Source organism: Artibeus jamaicensis, unplaced genomic scaffold, assembly GCF_021234435.1.
Source record: "Artibeus jamaicensis isolate MK-2021 breed Jamaican fruit bat unplaced genomic scaffold, CSHL_Jam_final contig_3290, whole genome shotgun sequence".
Classification (NCBI taxonomy): Eukaryota; Metazoa; Chordata; class Mammalia; order Chiroptera; family Phyllostomidae; genus Artibeus; species Artibeus jamaicensis.
In genome coordinates, this window is record NW_026521779.1 from 1323314 (window position 1) to 1346454 (window position 23141).

The 23141-nt window shown below is 49.2% G+C and overlaps 3 protein-coding genes across 3 annotated transcripts; 1 reads left to right on the plus strand and 2 right to left on the minus strand.

Annotated features, from left to right (window-relative positions):
• Positions 1-817: 817 nt before the first annotated feature.
• DAND5 (DAN domain BMP antagonist family member 5) lies at positions 818-2901 on the minus strand. Its single transcript, XM_037145522.2, has 2 exons — positions 2575-2901; positions 818-1063 (listed from the first exon to the last, which is right to left on the minus strand). Exons 1-2 carry the CDS (start codon positions 2899-2901, stop codon positions 818-820), a joined length of 573 nt encoding a protein of 190 aa, XP_037001417.2.
• Positions 2902-13365: 10464 nt separating this feature from the next.
• GADD45GIP1 (GADD45G interacting protein 1) lies at positions 13366-15603 on the plus strand. The gene is made up of 2 exons (XM_037145760.2): positions 13366-13742; positions 15242-15603. Exons 1-2 carry the CDS (start codon positions 13393-13395, stop codon positions 15558-15560), a joined length of 669 nt encoding a protein of 222 aa, XP_037001655.2. The 5' UTR covers positions 13366-13392; the 3' UTR covers positions 15561-15603.
• A 460-nt stretch (positions 15604-16063) lies between these two features.
• RAD23A (RAD23 homolog A, nucleotide excision repair protein) lies at positions 16064-22132 on the minus strand. Its single transcript, XM_037145758.2, has 9 exons — positions 21955-22132; positions 19956-20117; positions 19606-19787; positions 19411-19466; positions 19139-19266; positions 18810-18888; positions 18578-18711; positions 16905-17069; positions 16064-16825 (listed from the first exon to the last, which is right to left on the minus strand). Exons 1-9 carry the CDS (start codon positions 22024-22026, stop codon positions 16712-16714), a joined length of 1092 nt encoding a protein of 363 aa, XP_037001653.1. The 5' UTR covers positions 22027-22132; the 3' UTR covers positions 16064-16711.
• Positions 22133-23141: the final 1009 nt, after the last annotated feature.

The following is a 23141-nucleotide window of genomic DNA, read 5'->3' on the forward strand; positions in this document are numbered from 1 at the left end:
GGGAGCACTGCCCCCTGCCCCCCCCCCCCCCCCGCCCACATTCCGAAGGGCCACCCACTCCCAGGGAACTCCAGTTGGAGGAACAAACACACAAACACACACTATGCACAACTGTGCTCAGCCAGCCTTTATGGTTCCAGCAGAATGCCACACTGGGCATGGGGCTGCGTGGACACTTGGGGGGCAGCTGGAGCACATGGGTCCTGCATCTGACTCAGGGAGCCCAGGTGTCCCCCAGTCTGCCTTCCTGTCTTGGTTTCTTGGAGTCCCTAAGGCAGGGTTGTCACCAGGTCTCCTGGTCTGGGTGGGGCCATCTGTTGTCCCTGCAGTTGGGGGTATGTCTTTGACTCATTCTGTGAGATGAGGTCCAGCCTGGTGGTTAAAAAGGAGTATCACACTGCCTTGGGTTCAAAAGCTCTCTCTTTTGCCACGTACAGCTGTGTGACCCTGAGCTAGAGGCTTTGCCTCCTAGGGCCTCGGTTTTCTTCCCTGTAAAATGGGGTGATGCCTCCATGTCATTGGGCAGCTCTGAGGCTGACACAAGTCAGTACATGTCAAACACTAAGAGCTGGGCCTGGCCAACACCGAGTGCTTAAAAGTGTGCGCTGTGTCTCTAAGTGGTCCACCTCTATGGCTGGACCTACGTCTGGTGTCCCTGGGAGGAGCAGGGTGAGGACTTAGAAGGCCCATCTGGCTTTCCCTGCGTCCTTGGTCTCTTTGACCCAGTGTACGTAACTCAGGTCGGCGTCTTTCTCAGCCTGACTCCCCACATCTCTCTGAGGTGCGTGCACCTGTGTGTCAGTCCATGATGCTCAGCTCATGCCTTCGGGCTGCACTGACATGTCTCGACCAGCAATGTGGTTGTCTTCACCCGCCGACGAGAGAGTGGGCTGCCCACCCAACACCACAGGAACACAGGTGCCCAGCGCCTTTGAGTGAGCACACAGCTGTTGCAGACGACAAGTGGGGCAGAGTCCACGCCAGGGACGTAGAGTGAGGAGCAGTGGCCAAAGCAGAGGTGATTACGGAGGCGCATGGTCCTGCATCCCGGCTGGGAGAGCACCTGGGGCCAGAGGCAGAGAGACAGGTCAAAGGCAGTAGAGTCTGAGGCTAGAGGGATGAGAATAATCTCCCGACCACTTCCACCCCACCTTGCAAAGCATGGTTGCCTGGGCTCAAAGCCTGACTGCCGTCTGCTGGCTGTGTGACTTGGGGTAAGTTACTCAACCTCTCTGGCCCTCAGTTTCTTCACCTGTGAAATTACCAAAGTTCAGTGGGTCAAGGGGTGGGTGGTAGGGAGCAGAACACTCTAGACTTTTCAATGGAGGATTAATACAGAGAAGGGCTGAGGAACAACAGGAAAGGGTAGCATTACAGGAATCTGGGGGTGATTACAGAGAAAGCCTTTAGCCTATTACCTGGCACACAGTCACTGCTCAAAATATGTTATTCCCTCCTATGGCCCCCTCCAACTAAGTGGATCTATCAACTCACCTTCTGGTCCTGGCCCTTCTCTGCTAAAACTGTGCCCTCTGCCCTCTGTCCTCACCTTCCCCCTCACTCTGCCCCAACCACCCCAGCCTCTTGCTCTGAATTACAAAGAAATCAGCAGTTAAGGCAGACCTTGGAACACCTGACTTCAAAGCCCTGGCCATAAACAACACATGACATGAATTCCTATACCCTTTATGGAGCACCAGCGGAATGCATCTGTGAGAGCACTGCCCATACCCCTCTCATTCAGGCTGCCCAGGAGTGCTTAGGACGCATTCCACTATCGTTCATCATTCAACAAACACCGAGCTCCCGCTGTGTGCCTGGCTCTGCTCTAGGGCCTGGGGATGAGGGTACAAAGGCATAAAAATTCCCACCCTGGTGGAATAGACATTCTACTGGGGAAGACATGAAAAGTGCAATTACAGAATCAGTTTCACTTTTTGGGTGATGATGTGTGCTACAGCGAGAAATAAAGCAGAAAAAGGGGCAGCGGGGTGAGAGGTGCTGCATTTTTAAACATTTGAGTAAAAACCTTCAGGAGGTGGAAGAAGCAGCCCTAGAATGTCAGGCAGGTGGAGGTGCTAAAGGCAAAGGAACAGTCAGTGAGATATAATGTTGGTGTGTCTGGGAGAAGGTAAGAAGGCAGGTATGGCAGAAGCAAAGTGAGCAAGGGAAAGATGGGAGGCGGTGAGAGCAGGGGAGGGACAGCCAGGTGGTGCAGGGCCTTGTGGGCTGCAGGAAGAACTTGGGCTTTTGCTCTGGGTGACGTGGGAGCCATGGGAGGTTCTGAGCAAAGGAAGGACCTGACTCAGTAGTTCCCAGTTGTTCTCTGCCACTAAATGGAAAAACAGACTTGGGGGACAGGGTGGTGTTAGCAGAAATCAGGAAACCAGGATAAGGGCAACTGCTTTGGCCACGGGAGGGAGGAACTTAACCCTCTTTTTGTAAGGGAGGAAACTGAGGATCAGAGACAGTTAGGTAAAGAATGCGGGACTTGATTCCAAATCTGGCGTCACAGCCTGAGCTCCCTGCCAATGCTGAGACCCAGCCCTCTCCTTCCCCCACCCATGTACTCACCTGAGTGAAGGGCACAGCCTTGCACATCTCCTGGGCCACTTCCTGTGGGTTCAGTGGGAGAGACATGGTGCTGGCCACCTGCTGCCCACGCCGCAGTCCACCTGTCCCCATACGCCCAGTTTTCTGCAGGTCCAAGAAAGCCTTCCAGCTGCTGAGGGCAGAGGATGGCACCGGGGAGACCTGGGCCCCTTGGCTCAGAGTTTGGGTCTGATTGGCAGCAGCTCCGGGCTGGGGTGGGGGACCCTGGGGCCCAGGCCTCCCCAAGCCTCTGGGTAGCCAGGCTCCACTGAGCAGGCTCAGGAGAGTGGTCAGCTGGCTGAGGAGCATCTGCCTGTCTGTCGGGGACTGGGCTCAGGGTCTCAGGCAGTTGACCCTGCTGTCTGATGAGTGCAATCTGTGCCTACAAGACCCACTTTTAATGGCCTGCCCCCCACCCGGGCAGCCTGGGAGGCACCTCTGCAAACTCCAGAGTAAACCCAGACCTGCTGGTTTCCCACCCCTCCCCCCAGCCTGGCAGGGGATCCAGGGGCTGGGGCTGCTGGCCTGTGGGCTGGGGGACCAGGAAAGGCAGGTCTAGAGACAGGGGCTTGGGACATGATGCCAAAGGCCCTGAGGGATCCGTGCCAGGTTTCCGGGTGGGGGGAGCATTCATCCATTTAGCAAAACCAGGCTTTGCAGTCAAACTACTCAGGTTTCAATCCCAGAATTGCAACTTCCTGGCTGTGCAACGTTGGTCCATTCCCTTAACCACTCTGGGCCTCAGCTTCCTCTTCTGGAATATGGAGATAATACCAGTCCCTACCTGTAGGGTTGTTGTGAGGACTCAAGGAGATAATTTATGTGAGGAGTTTAAAATAGAGGCTGATATACAGTAGCACCATGAGTAAGCTATGATTAACATTATTGCTGCTGGTCTTCCTTTAGCACCTGCTAGAGGCCGAGCGTCTTTCTGAGCCCTGAGGATACAGGTGGACAAAACAGAAAGTGGGTTGTGTTGTAGAGCAGAAAACGGGCAAGATAAATAAGATGATTTCAGGGTCTTAAACGTTAAGAAAATATTAAAAAGGTCTGAAGGTGTTTTGGTGGGGTGCGGGTGTGGGAGGGGTTTCAGCTCCCCGGGTGGTCAGGAAAGGCCTCCCTGAGGAGGTAACATTTTTGCAGAGCCCTGAGAGAGTGTCGCAGGCAAAGCAAACAGCCTCGTGGGGAGTGGGAGGTTGGAGTGCTTAAAGCACACAGGGGTGGGAGTCCCAGGCTTTGGGGTCCCGAAAGCATCGGGGGGGGGGGCCTGCCTGTCTCTGGCACCTCTGTGGCTCACATCTCGCACCCAGGTGAGGCACTGCAGGCCGCGGGGCCGTGGGAAGAGGCAAGGCAGGTTCTTCCCGCGCACCAAGAGCAGCTCAAGGAGGTGGGGCACGCTCGCCCTCTGGCGGCGGCTCTTGGGACTTTGTGCCCGGCTCTCACGACTTGCATCCCAAACGCCCCACCCAGGTGCTGGAGCACCTCTCATTAGTCCCGCTACATCTGAGCTCCTGAGCGTTCCCCAACCTGTCCTATCTCTGTCCTCTAGACTCAGCTAACGGCAATTCCGTCCTACCAGCCACCAGGGCCCCAAACTTTAGAGCATCCTTGACCCTTCAGTTTCTCTGACCCCTCTGCTCCCTAATTTGAAACGACAGCAAGTTCTGTCAGCCTCAAAATCTACCCAGAATCGGCCTACTTCTCACTCCCTCCTTGATCCCCCATCTGGACACAGCCCAGCCTGTATTATCTCCCACTTGAACCACTATAGTCCGTCCGTCCTGGTCCCCCAGCTCCCACCCCAAAATTCTGTTCCCCCCACAGCAGCCAGAGAATGCCCAGAGTCCGGGCACGTCCATCTTCTGCTCAGAACCCTCCAGGGCTCCCACCTTACTCGGGAAAACAGCCAAAGCCCTCACTGCAGCCCACCAGAGCTCTCACTGCCTGCGCACCTCCCCACCCTCGTCTTTCCCCACTCTCGCCCCCTCAAGCCACGTGGGTCTCCTCACTGTTTCCCCCAACTCACCAGGAGTAAGCCCCATAATACCACATGGCTGTACATGGCTGCACATGCTCTTATAGTTTCAAAATGGAAAGATACCCAAGAAAAATGAAGTTTAAAAATTTTCAGAACACGATGTCTTATTATATACCCTGACCTTTTAGGGGAGGGGAATAAGAATTTACAGACACAGTTTATTTAATTTGAATGTTGAAAAAAGCAACAGCATTTTCCTGTTGTAGGGACATGAAAATGGGTGGGCAAAACGGGCGGTGAAAGGGGAAGCTTCACTTTAGAGTTTAAAATTGTTTTAATCATGTATAAAGAAAGAAAAAGGGGGGAAGCACAAATGAAAAGCAATTTATACCTTATTTTTCTGCCCCTTGACCTTTGAGGGAACTATTTTGGGCATTCAAATAAGTGTAGATACTTCTGGCCAAGATGGAGGCACAGGTGGGAAATACTGTACCTCTTCGCACAACCAAATTTAAGAACAACAAAGATTTAGAAAGAAAAACAACCAAAACAGATAGAAACTTGAACTGGAAGTCTGACAACAACGAACCATGCATCCAGACTGGTAAGAGGGGTGGAGTCGGCAGAGAGGGGTCCTGGCAGGAAAAAGTGGTGGCTGCCCAACCAACCCAGGTGTGCAGGCGGAGGTTGGCAGATCCCAGGTGTGGGGTGGTAGCAGGCAGACCCAGTGAGGGCACAAAGTGGCTGGCTGACCTCGGCCACACATTCGCACCTAGATAAACCTGGTGAAAAAATGGACAATGAAATAGACCATGCAACCTAGGGACCCATCTATGAAAAACAAAGCCTAAAAGCACTGATTGGAAAAACTTTCGGGGGTTGAGGTGCCAGGAGAGGTGCCCAGCCTCACAGGAGAGTTCACTGGGGAGACCCACAGGGTCCTAGAATGTACACAAGCCCACCCACCCGGGAACCAGCACCAGAAGGGCCCAATTTGCCTGTGGGAAGCGGCAGAGGGGACTGAAATCCAAGAGAGAGCGGAACAAGTGCCATTGCTCCTCCTCTGATCCCGCCCCCAGTCACAGTCCAGCGACTGGATTGGCCTGCCCCAGCGAACACCTAAGCTTTCACCCCTCATACGAAACAGGCACAAACGGGCCAAAACTTTATGGCTCAAGCAGGAGGACAACTCAAAGCCCCAGAGTCAATACTTCTAAGTGACCAAGAGACAGCCAACCTATCAGATGCACAGTTCAAAACACTGGTGATCAGGATGCTCACAGAACTGGTTGATTTGGGTCACAAATTAGATGAAAAAATGAAGGCTACACCAAGTGAAATGAAGCAAAATGCACAGGGAATCAAAAGTGATGGAAAGGAAACTGGGACTCAAATCAGTGGGGTGGACCAGAAGTAAGAAAGAAGCATCCAATTAGAAAAGAATGAAGAAATAAGAATTCAAAAAAAAATGAGAGGCTTAGAAACCTCTAGGACATCTTTAAATGTTCCAACATCCAAATTATAGGGGTACCAGAAGGGGAAGAGGAACAGCCACAAGTGGAACACTTATTTGAACAAATAATAAAGGAGAATTTCCCCAATCTGGCAAAGGAAATAGACTTCCAGGAAGTCCAGGAAGCTCAGACAGTCCCAAAGAAGGTGGACCCAAGGAGGAACACACCAAGGCACATCATCATTACATTAGCCAAGATTAAAATGAAGGAGAGAATTCTAGAAGCAGCCAGAGATAAGGGGACAGTCACCTGCAAAGGAGTGCCCATCAGACTGTCAGCTGATTTCTCAAAAGAGACCTTGCAGGCAAGAAGGGGCTGGAAAGAAGTATTCCAACTCATGAAATCCAAAGACCTACATCCAAGATTGCTCTATCCAGCAAAGCTTTCATTTAGAATGGAAGGATAGATAAAATGCTTCTCAGATAAGGTCAAATTCAAGGAGTTCATCATCACCAAGCCCTTATTATATGAAATGTAAAAGGGACTTATCTAAGAAAAAGAAGATAAAAATATGAACAGGGAAAGGACAGCAAACTCACAGTTACTAACAACCACCCCTAAAACGAAAGCAAACTAAGAGGACAGCTAGATCAGGAGTGGAGCCACAGAAATGGAGATCACATGGAGGGTTAGCAACAGGGAAGTGGGAGGAGGAGAAGGGGGGAGAAGGTACAGAGAATAAGTAGCATAGATGGTAGGCAGAAAATAGATAGGGCGGAGGGCAAGAATAGTATGGGAAATGTGGAAGCTAAAGAACTTGTGACACATGGACATAAACTAAAGGGGGAATGGGGGGAGGGGTTTGCAGGGGGAGGGGAATGAAAGGGGGAAAATGGGACAACTGTAATGGCATAATCAATAAAATATATTTAAAAAAGAATAACTCAGCATACAAAGGAAAAAACAAAACAAATGAACAAAAACAAATAAGTGTAGATAAAAATATAACAAAACCCGCTGTACCAATTACCCCAACCAGGAAATAAAAGACTACAGATATTTTTAAAGATTTTATTTATCTTTAGAGGGGAAGGGAAGGAGAGAGGGAGAAAAATATCAATGTGCCTCTTGTGCATCCCCTGCTGGGAACTGGCCTGCAACCCAGGCACGTGCCCTGACTGGGAGTGGAACTGCGATCCTTTGGTTCACAGGCCTGCGCGCAATCCACCGACCTACGCCAGCCACGGCTTAGAAAACTACCGATTTGAGAGAAACTCGCTCTATATTTGTCCCTAACCCCCGAATTTGCCATTGTAATCCCCGTGACTGTATCCATTCACGAAAGATACATAGATTGTTTTGTGTATTTTAAATGTAATATGCATGGTATCATACTGTATAGAGTTTAACTTTCACCTATATTCTACTCTGTGTTCCAGCCTTTTCACTGTGGAAGAGTATTCCACTTTACATACATACCCAAAATTTGTTTCCCCATTATACAAATTTTAACTATCACATTCCTGCAAAGAACGTTTTGAAACATGACTCTTTTCCACCTGGATTTTTACATTTACTCCATTTCAGTGGTTCACATTCCTGGCTGTACATTAGCATCACCTCTAAGTGGGGAATTGTCATCCAGACCCTGCTCCAGATCAGTTATGCTGGAATCTCTAGAGATGGGCCAAATGCATCGTGTTTTTGTTTTTTCAATATTTTATTTATTTATTTTTAGAGCAAGGGGAAGGGCAGTGGAAAGAGGGAGAGAAATATCAGTGTGTGGTTGCCTCTCGCGCACCCCCTACTGGGGACCTGGCCTGCATCCCAGGCATGAACCTTAGACTGGGAATCCACCCTGCAACCCTTTGGTTTGCAGGCCAGCACCCAGTCCACTGAGCCACACCAGCCAGGGAAGCGCTAGTGTTTTTAAAAAGCATCCCCCAAGGCCCTGACCAGTGTGACTCAGCCGGGTGCCCTCCCACAAAGTGAAGCATCACCAGTTCAATTCCAGTCAGGGCACATGCCTAGGTTTCAGGTTCTGTCCCCATTCCGGATCCTGGAGCGAGTGACAGGCAACCAATCTGTTTTTCTCTCATCAATATTTCTCCCCCTCTATTTCTCCCTCCCTTCCCCTCTCTCTAATAAAAAATAGTGAAAGTACCCCAGGGTTGCTTTGAACCCCTGGACTATGTTGCTGTACACAGCAGCAGGTCCCAACCCTGAGCCTGCCTCAGTGTCGCCTGGAAGGCTCCCACACAGGGCCCACCCATAACATATCTGAGTCTGCGATGGAGCCTGAGAACCCGCACCTCTGACCAGTTCCCAGGTGGTGGTGGTGCTGCTCCTGGCCGGACACCACTCTTTGAAAATCATGACATAGAGTGCCTTTGTTCCTTTCTCACATCTGTGTACTATTCCCTCCTGTGAATATTCAGTCATTTCTTTAACAAGTCCTCTGTTCTTGGATATTTAGGTTATTTTCCATCTTTGGTTACAAGAAAAACAATCCCCTACAATAGAATATCATTCAGCTAAAAAATCAATGAATTACTACATTGCATTAATTTGCTAGGGCTGCCATGATAAAATAGCTGGGGGACTTTAACTACAGCATTAAGGCCGTGGGACGGGGGCTTTTAGCAACAGAAATTTATTGTCTCGTGGCTCTGGAGCCTAGAAGTCCAAGATTAAGTTGTCAACAAAATTGGTTTCTTCTGAAGCCTCTCTCCTTGGCTTATAGATGGCCATTTTTATTAGTATTTTTTAATTTATTGATGAGAGAGAAAGAGAGAGAAACATCAATGTTGTTCCATTTACTTACACATTCATTGATTGCTTCTTGTATCTGCCCTGACGGGATTGAACACACAACCTTGGTGTATCAGGCTGATGCTCTAACCATCTGAGCCACCCAGAGATGGTCATTTTCTCTTCAGAATACAGCAGAAATGATGTCCTGTGACTTCCAAGACTCAGTCATAAAAAATGCCTGCACTTCAGCCTTGTTTACTTGGGACCCAGCTGCCATGTTGTAAGGAAACTCAAACTGGCCCATTTGAAGAGACCACTGTAGATATTCCATCTGATAGTCCAGCTGAGGCTCCAGCCAGCATCAATCTTGAGACACAAATCAACAAAGATGCCTTCTGATAATTGTGGAGGACAAGTGTCAAGTCACTCAGCTTAGAATTCTTCCGAGCTAGGGTTGCAGGCAGCCTGGAGCAGAGACAAGCCATCTCCACTGTGCCCTGCCCACATTCCTGATCCACACAATCCATGAACATAATAAAAATGGTTGTTTAGGGAAGGTTTGTTTGCATATCATTGCAGCTGGAAGACCAGTATATGCATACATATATACATGGCAGAAATAAAAGTTTTATCAAACAGTACTTAGCCTTACTACATGTGGTACACTCTATTTTTATTCTATTTTTCCCATTAAATAACCACTGCACATGTACGTTCACAGCAGCATTATTCACATTGCCAAAAGGTGAAAGCAGCTCCAATGTCCATCGATGAATGCATGGATCAACATAATATAGTAAATGCATAATGTAATATTATTCACCCTTAAAAAGGAAGGACATTTTGACACATGCTACAATGTGGATGAACTTGAGTACATCATGCAAAGTGAAATAAGCAAGTCACAGATGAGCAAATACTTTAAGATTCCACTTATATGAGGTCCCAAGAGGAGTCAAATTCACAGACTCAGGAAGTAGATGGTGGGTGTCAGGGGGGGGGAGGGGAGAATGGGGAGTTAGGGCTGTGCAGGGACAGAGTTTCTGTTCTGTAAGACAACAAAGGCCCAGAGTCGATGGCGGTGGTGATTACACAACGATGTGAATGTGCTCAATGCCACTGAAGAGGATGCTTAAAAATGGCTACGATGGTAAGTTTTATGTGTGTTTTGTCACAATTTTTAAAAAATAAATACTTTTTAAATAAAATCTTTTCCTGTGAATCATTCTTCCTTTCATTGAAAACCTGGAAATAAATAAGTGCTGGTTGTAACTTACCTCACTGATTTCCTGAATCAATAATGGGTCCCATGACTCACCACGTGAAAAACACAGGGAAAAGCGTACAATAAATCTACAGGGCTCCACATGGAAACGTGGCAAGCATAAGGTTAAGGGAGAAAAGTTGCAAACTAATGCCTTCAGGATACCATTTACGTACAATGTTTAAAAATATATATTGTACATTGTTTCCACAGACTCCAGATAAGTAATGAATGTATAAAGGCTGGTCCTGGAAGAACAGACTAATTTCAAAATAATTGTTAGTCCTTAGGAGGGTGGGGAGGGAAAGGGGCAGCATTTGGAGATGGATGTGTTACCGTCACTGGATGCTTTCACAGTAGGGGGAAAGTTTTATAAAAAAGGAATTTTTTTAAAAGAGATTTGAAGCAATAGAGCCAGAGTGTTGATACAGGGTGGGACAAAGTTGGTTTACAGTTGTGAGTACATGAAAGACTTCATTCTTGTATAATTATTATTTTCCATATTAACTGTAAAACTGCTTTTGCCCCACTCTGTATTTAACTTGAGTGATGACATAAGTGACTGTACTCATCTGTTCTTGTGAAATAATTTATTAACACCATAAATAACAATGTGTAAAGCAACTCTCTAGCATACATAAGAAAGTAAAACAAGTTGAAGGGTACTCAGACAGGAAAGGAGAGGATGGGTGACAGGAGGGAGTAAGACTGGCCACTGTAACCCTTTGTCGCTGGTATCTTCAATTTTAAATTGTGAAATATAATAAGTCTACAGGAAAGTGGACAACCCACACATAGTTTATTACAGCTTAAAGACTAATTATAACTCAAGCATCACTGTAGCCCAGCTCAAGAAATAATATGGAGCCCTGACTTGTTTGGTTCAGTGGGTTAGGCATCACCCAGCAAAGCGAATGGTTGCTAGTTGATTCCATGTCAGGGCACATTTGCACATCAGTGTTTCTCTCCTTCTCGTTCTCCCTCCCTTCCCTTCTAAGAATAAGTAAAACCTTGTATTTTTTTTTAAAGATTTTATTTATTTTTAGAGGGGAAGGGAGAAAGAGAGGGAGAGAAATATCAATATGTGGTTGCCTCTTGCACACCCCTACTGAGGACCTGACCTGCAACCCAGGCATGTGCCCTGACTGGAATCAAACTGGGGACCCTTTGGTTTGCAGGCTGGAACTCAATCCACTAAGCCACACCAGCCAGGGCAAAATCTATTTTTTTTTCTAAATAAGAAATGATATGGAATAAAGTCTACACAGAAAAAAGTAAATAGAATGGGTTGTCCAGCTCAATGGCCTGTTGCAAAGTGACCCTCCTCCATGTGACCACCACCTAGATGCCCTCTCATTCCCACGGAAGGCATCCTATCCTGACTAATAGAATGAAAAGGAACCCTTTGGTCCTGCCTCCTTGTTGTATATGATGTCTATGAGACTCATCCACATCGCTGTAAGCAGTTGTAATTTCTGTTCTTGCATTCCTGGGTGGTATTCTGTTGGCCAAAGCATCAGAATTTAGGTATCTCTTCTATTGCAGAACATGGGTGAAATGACACTGAATTCCCACAGGAGAGAATCCAGCCTGGGACGGATATGTGTGATTTTGCAGTACTGCTGTGACCTGCAAATATTCTCATCCAGGCTTCCTGGGTCACTGAACAAACTGCAATTCCTCCTTCCTTTCTTTTCTTCTTCTTTCTTTTTAGTAATGAAATGTACATATTTACAATTTTAACCATTTTTAAGTGTACTGCTCAGTAGCATTAAGCACACTCATTCACGTTTTGCAACTATCACCACCATTCATCTCCAGAACTGTCTGTCATCTTCCCAAACTGAAACCCCGTCCCTCTTAAACACTAACTCCTCATTCCCCTCCCCCAATCCCTGGCACCCACCATGAATTTGACTGCTCTAGGGACCTCCTATGAATGTAATCATACAACGTAAGTCCTTTTGTGACTGGCTCATTTCATTCAGCATAATGTCTTCCAGGTTCATCCATACTATAGCATAGGTCAGAATTTCCTTCCTTTTTAAGGCTGAAATCCTTTTTTAAAAATAGTGTTTGGGATGGAGGCTTCAGTGGGGTCAGTCCCCTGTGAAAACCCAGGGTATGGCCCACCAAGGGGGACCCACCTACAGGGACCCAAACACCCAGGGGGCCAGTGGCACTAAAAAAAAGGGCCCCAGCTACTGTGGCTCTGTGGATTGAGCACCGACAGGCGAACCACAGCGATGCCAGTTTGATGTGAGAGGCAATCACTTGATGTATCTCTCACAAATAATGTTTCTCTCCCTTTTTCCCCTCCCTTCCCATCTTTCTAAAAATAAATAAATAAATATATATTTTAGATTTTCTTTCTTTTTAGACAGGGAAAGGGAGGGAGAGAGTTAGAGAAACATCAATGTGTGGTTGCCTCCCACATGGACCCCACTGGGACCTGGCCTGCAACCCAGGCATGTGCCCTGACTGGGAATCGAACCAGCGACCTTTGGTTCACAGCCCACGCTCAATCCACTGAGCTACACCAGCCAGGGCAATAAAATCTTTTTTAAAAAAGTTTAATTTCTGCACCATCATCAAACCTTTTTTAAAGATTTTATTCATTTATTTTTAGAGAGAGGGGAAGGGAGGGAGAAGAAAGGGAGAGAAACATCAATGTGTGGTTGCCTCCCTCACACCCTGCACTGGGGACCTGGCCTGGAAACCCAGGCATGTGCCCTGACTGGGAATCGAACCAGCAACTCTTTGGTTCACAGGCCAGCACTCAATCCACTGAGCCACACAAGCCAGGGCATGATCAAACATTTTCAAATATAAGAAATCAAATCAATATCTTAATAATTATATACAATATCCAGTGTTTTAACTAGATATATACTAAAATAAAAATCTAGGTGAGGTTTTAAATAACTTGTTTTAATCATATTAAAAATCAAATTAGAAAACATAAATATTTAATGTTATGAACAATATTTAAATGTTTAAATAAAATTTAAATTACATAGATTGATTTGAAGTTAAAATATTTAAACGTTTTACATAAATATTCAAATTACTGTTTAAATAATTTAAATTATTTAATATTAAAATCAAATGCTATTTTAAATATATGAAATTAAAACGTAAATACCATTTTAATAAATAACTGCTAAAATTAATTTTTAAGTTAGACCTGAAGAAGTATAAAACATTTTTACACCCTTCCTTCTCCCCACTGGCCTGAACTGAGGTACCAGCGACACATTCCTCACCCTGCACGGCCCCCTTGGGACCTCGCGCGCAGGCAGCGCCTTGGCCAGCTCGGCCGGGCCCTCGAGGCCCCCCGCACGGCCAAAATGGCGACGCCCGTGCGGCAGGCTTATAGCCTACTCCGGCTGGCGGCGACCCTGGGACCAGGCTTCCGTGGCTACCGGGCGCCCCCGCCCCCGCGCCGCTCGCCTGGGCCCTGGTGGCCAGACCCAAATGACCCGCTGACTCCGCGCTGGCAGTTGGGGCCGCGCTACGCGGCCAAGCAGTTCGCACGGCACGGCGCAGCCTCCGGGGTGGCCGCTGGTTCGCTGTGGCCATCGCACGAACAGCTGCGCGAGATGGAATCAGAGGAGAGTGAATGGTACCCGAGCCTGGCGGCCATGCAGGAGTCAGTGCGGGTGCAGCAGCTGGCAGAAGAGCAGAAGCGTAAGGCCAGGTACGTGCGTATGGTCAGACAGGTACTGGGCTGTAGGCCGCGCTCTCCGAGGCCGAGTGAGTGAACTGTACTCCAGCGGGGCTTATCACAAAGTTTGCATGTAGATTTATGCGCATGCTCACATAGCTGCCAAACACTTTATCATCAGCCAGTCTTTAGTGAGCGCCTGCTGTTTGCAAGGCTTTGTCCCAGGTGCGGGGAACACAGCAAAATGTTTCAACTGGCGACAGAGAACCATTAGGAAGGTAAAATTTGGTGAAGAGTGCGGAAGAAGCGTCTTTGGTTTGAGACTTAAACTTGATATTTAAGCAGACACCTGAATGCCAGGCATAGCCATGGGAATATCTCAGGGAAAATGTTCCGGTAGGGAGAACGACTAGTGCAAAGAAAGGCCCTGAGGTAGGGACATACTTTAAGGAACAACCAGCCCATCAGTGTGACTGGGTCCAGAGAGTGGAAAGTGACAGGATCTGTAATTAAGGGCAGAAGACAGACTCAGAAGCAGGTCCTAAAGGGTTAGACTTGACCCAAAATATGTAGGCAAGACTAAGGGCATCAGGATGGTGCCACTTCCTGGAGAGAAGAGCCAGCCAAAGCAGACTAGCTGGAGAAGCAGGCCAATTGTGTTCCTGGTGTTTAATTGTTCTTGTTTTCACCGCAGCTCTAAGAGGAAGTAGAGGTCACTCTCATTTTAGAGATAGGGAAACTAAGGCCTAGAAGGTGGAGTCAGGAGTCACTATCCAGTCAGCCAGTGAGTTGTAAAGATGAGAAGTGAACCTCAGTCTCCTGTCTCTGCCCCACCCCAGCTGGATAACCTGGTCTTGGGGCTTTAGTTCTTCCAGCTTCACCTTTCAAATTCTTAAATTGGGGCTGTAACTGGCACCTACAAATCCCTAGATCTAATGAAAAGGTCTAATCCATGCATTGCCTTTACTCCTGTGCCTAGAACTGAGCATGATATATACTAGGTAGTCAATGATGATATCCATGGAAATGGCCTGGCATGGTGTGGGTAAATGGCTCAGTAGACAGCTCAGTGAGTATTAAGTTGGGATCTAATCCTGGGAGTTCATGGGGCTTGGCCCTCTCAAGCTCTAGGTCAGGGGTCCCCAACCCGGGGCTGGCCCCAGACAGGTGCTGATGTGCGGCCTGGGCTTGTTAGGAACTCCTGAGCTCCACCTCCTGTACCCCTCCACCCCCACCATCCACAGCAGGCAAGCTTGAGGGGCCCCCTCCTTTCATAAAACTGTTCCCTGGTGCTGAAAAGGTTGGGGACTGTTGTTGTGTGTCATATATTACTTCATGTCTCCTTCCTGTTTCTTCACTTATTCAGAACTTTTCCTGATTGTTAATGACCAAAAGTCTTCCCAATTTTTCATCTCCATGGAGGAGCTGGGAAGCAAGATGTGGGCAAAAGCTTGATGATGGGATGTGGATAGATAGGTGCTGCTCTGGCGGGGTGTCACTTGCCCTTACCACCCACCCTTCTACCCCTGCAGGGAGCAACTCATTGCAGAGCGCATGGCCAAGATGCCACAGATGATTGAGAACTGGCAGCGGCAGCAGCAGGAGCGCAGGGAGAAGGAGAAGGCAGACAAGGAACGGCGTGCCCGGCTGCAGGCAGAGGCCCAGGAGCGCCTGGGCTACCACGTGGACCCAAGGAGTGCCCGCTTTCAGGAGCTGCTGCAAGACCTGGAGAAGCAGCAGCGCAAGCGCCTCAAAGAGGAAAAACAAAGACAGAAGAAGGAGGCACGAGCTGCTGCACTGGCTGTCACTGCAGTCCAGGACCCAACAGCCTCTGTGGAACCCAGCTCCTGAGTTTTTCTTTTTCAATAAAACCTGCTGTCCAACAGCCCCACCACCCCGAGAGTTCTTCATCCTCTCTCTTACCCCTCCCCAACACCTGGGGCCAGGGAATCCCCCACCCTTCCCTAGTGCTGCCCACTGGGGGACTCTAGGCCATACTGCAGAGTGGGGATGCAATGGGGAAATAATGGAGCAGATGGCAGAGGAGAAGGCTTCTGTTTACCAACATTAATCTCTATTAATTATCAGGGGGGAAGTGTAGCCAAAAAACAGACTGGTGATGATTGTGGGGGGCAGGAAGAAACAGCTCTTCTTCCAAGACCAAGCTGGGGCTGTGGCCCACTGTGGGGAAATGAGACAGCTTTTGAGGGAGGAGGATATATTGTGAACCCCCATCTGCAGAAGCTGACAGACCTCTCTGCCCCTTTTTGGCATTCCCACATAGCCTGTGCCCAACTAGCTCCCAAAGCCAGATGAGCTGGAGTGGGAAGCCCCAGCAGGCACAGACCACAGGATGGGCTTTTAAAACTTTATTCACTTCAAAACCTTTATCAGAGACACGGTTCTGTACTGGGATGGGGGCTGGCCTTGACCTCCACAGCAGCTGTTACCCCTTCCCCAGATAGGAGAAGCCTGGCCGCCTCCCCAGTAAAGGGATGCAGGCTGAAGGCCAAGGCCAGATTGCAGAAGGGGCTTTGGGCCTCTCAGTGCTCACCCCAGAAGGGAGGATTTGGGCCATTCCAGTGGAAGATCAAAAGTTTGGGGATCCAGCTTCCCCTCACCCTCAAAGGGTAAGGAGGTCTTAGGGGCTCTTTGAGGGATGGGGAAGTAAGCAGCCCTCTCCATCTGGCTGCAAGGAGCTGGGACAGAGGCCAAGAAGGGCCCATCTGTCACCTCCAGCCCTGCCAGCTTCTTGGAGCAGGCTAGGCTAGGGTGGGGGATAGGGGGACAGCTGTCTGGCCCAGGTCTTCTCAGGCCAAGATGGGAATGGGAGCCACTTCAGGAGAGTGGGAAGTTGAGGTGTTTGTATTTTTTTTAAGGTTTCTGACTTTCCACTTCTTAAATAAACATGAATATATATATATATATATATCTTTTTCTTTTATAAAACTTTCTTGGATTTGGGGTAGGGTGAGGGCAGTAGGCAGCCTGGCCTCCTGGCATCACTCGTCATCAAAGTTCTGACTCAGGAGGAAGTTGGCAGCCAAGTTCTCGTTTTTTTCACAGGCGAAGTAGGCCTGGATCACCAGGCTCTCTGGGAAGCCCAAGGCTTTCAACTGTGGGAAGATGGGCAAGTATGAGCAGGGCATGGGGGCTTACCCACCAGCAGGGTCACCCCTCAGCCACACCTCTTACCCTCTCTATTGCTTCCTTCTCCTGTGGCGTCACCTGGATGTAGTTCATCTGTGGGGCCTCCTCGCCTATGGCACCCACCTCACCCTCAACATCAGAGATGTCCGCCAGCTCCCCAGGGGGCTCGTTCAGCATCTGGATGAACTGTTCCTGGTGCCGGCTGATTTGCTGTGGGCGACAGAGGGCAAGGGATGGTAACCCACAGCACTTAGCTGACCTCCCCATGTGCCTATCACACCCCTTGCCTTTTCATTCACTCAGTAATTATCTAGAATGTGCTTACTCTGACCAAATAGCAACACAGTGATGAACAGACCCCACTGTGGTGGATCTGACATTCCAGGGTGAGGAAACAGGCCATAAACAAATAAATGGCCAATAGTTTACAATGTAAATACTGGGCCTGGCATACAGTAGAGTGGTCAGTGGGCTAGAAAAAACATATGGTCCAACAGGGAAGGAAGTTTCCTCCAGGTAGGGCAAACCAATTGTAAAGGCTGGGGCATGGGGCACTTGGCAAATGCCAAAAACAAGATCCCTGTGGCAAAACCAGTAAGAAAGAAGAGAAAGAAAAAAACAAAAGATGAGAAGAAAGAGGAGACCAGATCTACTTTCTCCTATTGCCCTCTAGTGTGATGGGACACAGCGGTGATGGGTAAATCTGGGTACCTTTTTGAAAAATCAGTTCGTCTGGATGTTGCCTATCTGGGGGTTCTGATACAACTCTTTTTATGTACACCTGACAATTTTCACATCAATGAAGTGCTTTTTCAGGATGCTGGCTTCTGGTGGAGAATGGACCCTAAGGGCTGTGCAGAAAACAGGCCTGGCTGCCAGGCAACCATGTGGGAGATAAGGTATCAGCCACTGAGATAGAGTTCAGGGTTGGGCTGACTGGAAGTACAGCAGAGGTGACAGGTAACAAGACAACCCTAGCAGGCCCTAAGGGCTTGCAGCTCAAGCAACCCCAGGCTACTCCCTGTGGGGACAGTGGGATAGGAGGAGGGTCTGTTCCGAAACCTTAGACATCTGGAAAACACTTTCTTGGAGGCACAGTCAGCCACAGACGAGCACAGCATCTGGGCTGGTTACATGTATTTTGGTCACCACAGACTAAATGCCCCAGAATGATTCATGGGGAGGATTGAGTGCAAAGAACAGGTGTGCAGCCTGAGAAGATGTGGGGGGAAAGCAGCAGACCCTTAACAGGAGAGGCAGGCCTTCAGGGAGGACCCAGAGCCAACTGGGACACAGCAGTCTTGGGTACTGCAAGGCAACCCTATTGACATGGCAAGTATGAAGCACCCCTGTATGTGGGGCAGAGACACTGTCAGAGCCTCAGACACTGAAGGCAGAGCATAGGACCCAGAAGCTGGAGGCAGACACACATACACTCCACCAGCTGCCAGGCTGCTCCAAGCCTCTGGTGTCTTCTTCCATGAGGGCAAGGATGACAGTACCCACACCCTCACAGAGTGATTGGGAGGAGTACATGAAACAGTGTAGGTCACCAATTCTACAAGAGCTGCAGGGGACCGGTAGTCCCGCTTTCCAAGTACAGAGGAACACCTACTAAGGGTGCTGGGCCAGGCTCACTCTTTCCAGCTGTGGTTACCACAGGGAAGGAGAGAGAGGTGTTGGCTGCACTGACTCCCACCAAGCCCCCAGGTCCACACCTGCAGAAGCTGGGGATTCTCCTGGCCCAGCTGCTGAAGCAGGGCAGGCAGCAGCGCTGGGTTCTGCTGAATCACCTGCCGCATATTCTGGAACTGGGGCTGGTCCCGCAGGAACTCCAGGGGGTTCTCTCCCGCTGGCAAGAGGAAAGCATGTGGTCAGACCCTAGGCTGGGCTTCCAGAAACATATCTTGACAGCAGACACCCCACATGCACACCTCCCAACTCACTCACCTGCTTCTGTGGCCGGCTGCTCAGATACCTGGCTCTCCTGGACAGAACCGTGTTCTGGCTCGGGACTCCCAGGAATTCCCTGTCAGGGGTCCTATTTAGTTCTAAAGCACAGACCACCCGCTGCCTCCCTCCTGTGTGCTCAGCCCTGGCAGAAAACAGGTGAGGCCCACCCCTCCACTCATGTCCAGCCTTCTACAGAAAGCCTTTCCTGGCTAGAACCATGACCCAAAGGCTTTTAGGATGAGGTTTTGCCTCCCTGATGACCCATCAGGGCACTAAGCCCATTTCCTCCCTGGAAGCCTCCCCTGAAGGCAGTAACCCCACCTCACCGTGAGCAGATACTCCACGGCCCGGTGGGGGTTGTTGTAGCTGGCTCTCAGGGCTGCCACAACCCGTTCCCGCTCATAGCCCATGGACATAATCTCCGTCAGCATCGTCTCATATTCAGAGCCAGTCACTATGGAGGGAGCAGCAAGGTCCGGGTCACCAGGGAGAGGGATGGATAGCCCCCAGACCCTCCCAAACCCACACAACAAGGCCCAGCTGATGGCTGGGACTCCTAGTCGCTGCTGCCCCAGGTACCGCTCACCCACTCACCCACCTAGCGTGGACGCTGCGTCTTCCTCTCTCCCGCTGCTACCTGAAGAAGGAACAGAGCTGCAAATTCAAGAGAGAGAAATCGGACCCTGATTTCCAGCATCTTGCCCTCCCCCTGGGTGCAAAGGACCACATATGTGGATGCTGGAATGTGCCGGGAGGACAGGGCCCAAACTGGGGCTGCTGCTCCCTGCCTTACCCTGACACAGACTCCGGGGATGTTGTGGGGACTGATTCCTCCGATGGGCTCTTGTCCTCTCTGACGGTAGGTGGGGGATGGGACATGCCTGAGGCAGGGGCCGGCGGGGAGGATGTGGAGGACTCAGGGGCAGCAGTGGAAGAGGCCTCTGGGGGTACTGAGGTGCCTGGGCTGTTTTTGGCCTGTCACACCCAGAAAAAGGGAGCAGGCATCAGTATCCCTATCAAGCCTTGACATCCAGCCACCTCCTGGCCCCACCCTATTCATGGCTAATCTTTCATGGGCACACAGGCTCTTGCCAGCTCCCTAGGTAATCCATGTAATCCTCACAACCAGCACACTTCACCCACCTTGGTAACCATGACAACCACAAAGTTCTTCTCATCTATGCGATAGTCCCTGATGGGAACGTCATCGCTCAAAATCTTGCCAGCATAGATGAGTTTCTGTCCGGCCACAGGGAAGGCATCTCGACCTTTTTCAGCTTCTATCTTTTCCTTTAGCACCTTTACCTGAAGAGAGTGGTACAAACAGTCATTGCAAACCCCAAGATTCTCTCTTTCCTTCTAGTTTGGCAGGGAGAGGCTGAAAGCCCTGAAGACAGTTAAGCTTCACAGTCAAGCATGGAGATTTGAGTTTATTCAGATCATCCCAATATTCAAGAGTATTTACTGAACACTTCTGATGTGCTATGTACTAAAAACAGCAGAAAACACAAACCTTAGTTCTCATGGAAATGACACTCGTGTGCAGAAAAGAAAAACAAGTACGTATTTCAGATGGTGTAAAGTATGATGAAAAATACAACATAATCTAGGAGAGATTCCCTAGATTCCTAGATTAGGAATCTCTAGGGGAGATTCCTCATTCCATACTGCAGACAGTAATCAGTTTTTACTGAGAGTACCTAAGTTAATAAGGCTATTATTAATAGCCTTAAAAAGGCTATATACTATAACCTTTTATAGCTACATACTATAAATATGTACCACATTTTAAAAAAAGATTTATTTTTAGAGAGAGAGGAAGGAAGAGAGGGAGAGGAACACTGATGTGAGAAACTTCAATTGGTTGCATTTCAAAGGTGGCTAACCCAAAACCAAGGCATGTGTCCCGCCCAGGAATCCAATTGTTGACCTTCTGGTTGGTAGAACAATGCCCAACCAACTGAGCCACACTGGCCAGGGCTGTACCACATCTTTAAGCCTCAAAATAACTGTATGAAATAGATACCATTAGCCTCATTTCGTAAAGAAAATGGAGCAGAGAGATGTTAAGTAACTTTCCCAAAGTCAAACAATTGGACAGTTCACAAAAATCTGTGGGTTTCTCCCCTAGCTCAGTGGAGCCAGCCGTGGCCTGCTAACCATAAGGTCGCCAGTTCTATTCCTGGTCAGGGCACTTGCCTGGGTTGCAGGCTAGATCCCTAATTGGAGACTTTCAAGAGGCAACTGACTGATGTCTGCCATGTTCTCTCCCTTTCTCCCTCTCTTCCCCTCTCTCTAGAGAATAAATAAGTCTTTTTTAAAAAACCTACAAAAAAGAGATGTGAATGTCTCCCTCGTGGGGTACTAGTGCGAAAGTGCTAAGTACATAGTTACACTCCATGTTTGTTAGGTCCTAAACACTCTTTTCAGCTAAAAAAGCAGAACAATGTTTAGACTGTGGGATCTGACATAAGGCAGAACCGAATTCGAACCCTAGCTCTGCCATTCCTCAGAGCTGATGTGACTATGGCAAAGTACCTTAACCCTAAGTTTACACATCTGTAAAGTGAGGAATCAGAGTCTCCAAATGACAGGTCTGTTTCCCATATTTAGTGTGATAATAACAGTAGACTAATCAACTAGCAAGTAACAAACGGCCCACAACCATGGACAACTGAAATTAAGGCCGTTTATTATCATTATCAACGACACTGCCATCATCGGTTGGTATCTCCTGCCCACTACTCCCAGATTCGGCCATCAACGTCGCCGAGGAGACGCCTCCAAAGCTGAGAACTCAGAACCCACGTCCCAGAGAGCGCAGCCCAGACGGGAACCCGAGCACGGCTCCCGTGCCCCGCGAGAGCGCTGACATTAGAGCCGGGACCTGGCAGGCGCCCGGGGGTGGGGCCGTCGGGAGACTAGCTTGTGAGCTCCGACAAAGCCGCCAGGGTCTAGGCAGAAGATCAGCGTGGGGGGGGGGGAGAGGATGGTTCGGAACTGTCAGGCAAGTTGAAAAAGGTGAGCTGGACTCTTGCGGCGCCATCCTCCGTGCCCCTCCTGCCAGAATCTCTGCCTCCCTGCCCCCACCCCACCCCCGTATCCCGTCATTCCCACCCCCGGGATCCAGCCTGGCTCGCACCGTCTCGTCAGGCTCCATGCGGATCTTAAAAGTCTGCTGCTGCAGCGTTTTGAGCGTGATGGTGACGGCCATGGCGGGGACCGAGCAATGCGGCGGCCCCGGGATCTTCACACAACATGCAACTCACGCCGCCGCCATCTTAGCGCCCAGCCGCGCCGCTAGCAGACAGCTTCCGGGGCAGGCGCTGCGCGCGCCGACTATCTAAGCACGGGACTTGCGGACGAACTCTCTCCGCCCCCCCCATTGACTTTTGTGGGCATGCACAAGCATGCGCACACTAAATTCAGCGCCGCAGGACGACGCCGGGCGGGGGTGGGGCGGAGGTGTGGTGCTCTTCCCATTCAGTGCGCACACTGGTCTTGTGGCTTCTTGCGAGTGACGCCTTGCTCTTAGCAGTGACGTCATAAGGCCACAAAATGGCTTCGAAGTCCCTACTTTGACCCTTAGGAGTTTCATTTTTTTATGACATTAAACAAAAACTTTCATGTACTTCTTATAGATACTTGTATTTCTCCATAGAGCCTTTGTTCGTGTTTTTTGCATGTTCCAGTTGAGTTTTATTCTGGCCCCGGGCACACTGACAGGAACCTCATTAGGCTCTGAAAGTAGAACTTAGGACTGGAAAGGATACTTGAAAGGTCACCAATTAAAGAAATAAAAACTCAAAAATGCATTTGGCCACCTCTGCTGCTTCCCCAACCACTTTGCTCACTCCATTATCTCCAAGTCTGACCTCAAAAGTAAGATATTAATTTTCAAGCCACCCCCTACATCAAATACAGGTCTCTCCATTAACTTGCTCTGGATATACCAATCCTGGGAGACTTCTCAAAGGGGTGGGGCTCAGCCACAGGGCCCAGGGGGGAAGCTTGAAGGAGGCCCATCCAAATAACAAAGACTTGAGGGGCTGGTTGGCCAAAGCTAAAGAGGGTGTTTTGGGGTCCCGTTATGGGTGAGGCTGGGCTTATCTCCCAGCTACTGGGTGGAGATGCCCCCATCCTGGACTGTCCATTACCTCTCTCTGAACCTGCTCATTTCACAGGTCACATCCAAACACCCTAGTCTGGAACCAGACAGTCACCAAACACCTCACCTACTGCCCAACTGTAACCAAGGTAACCAAGTCCTGGTGCTTCTCCCTTCACTTAAACCCTGAGCCTAGAAGCTTCCATCAGAGCAGGCTGGGC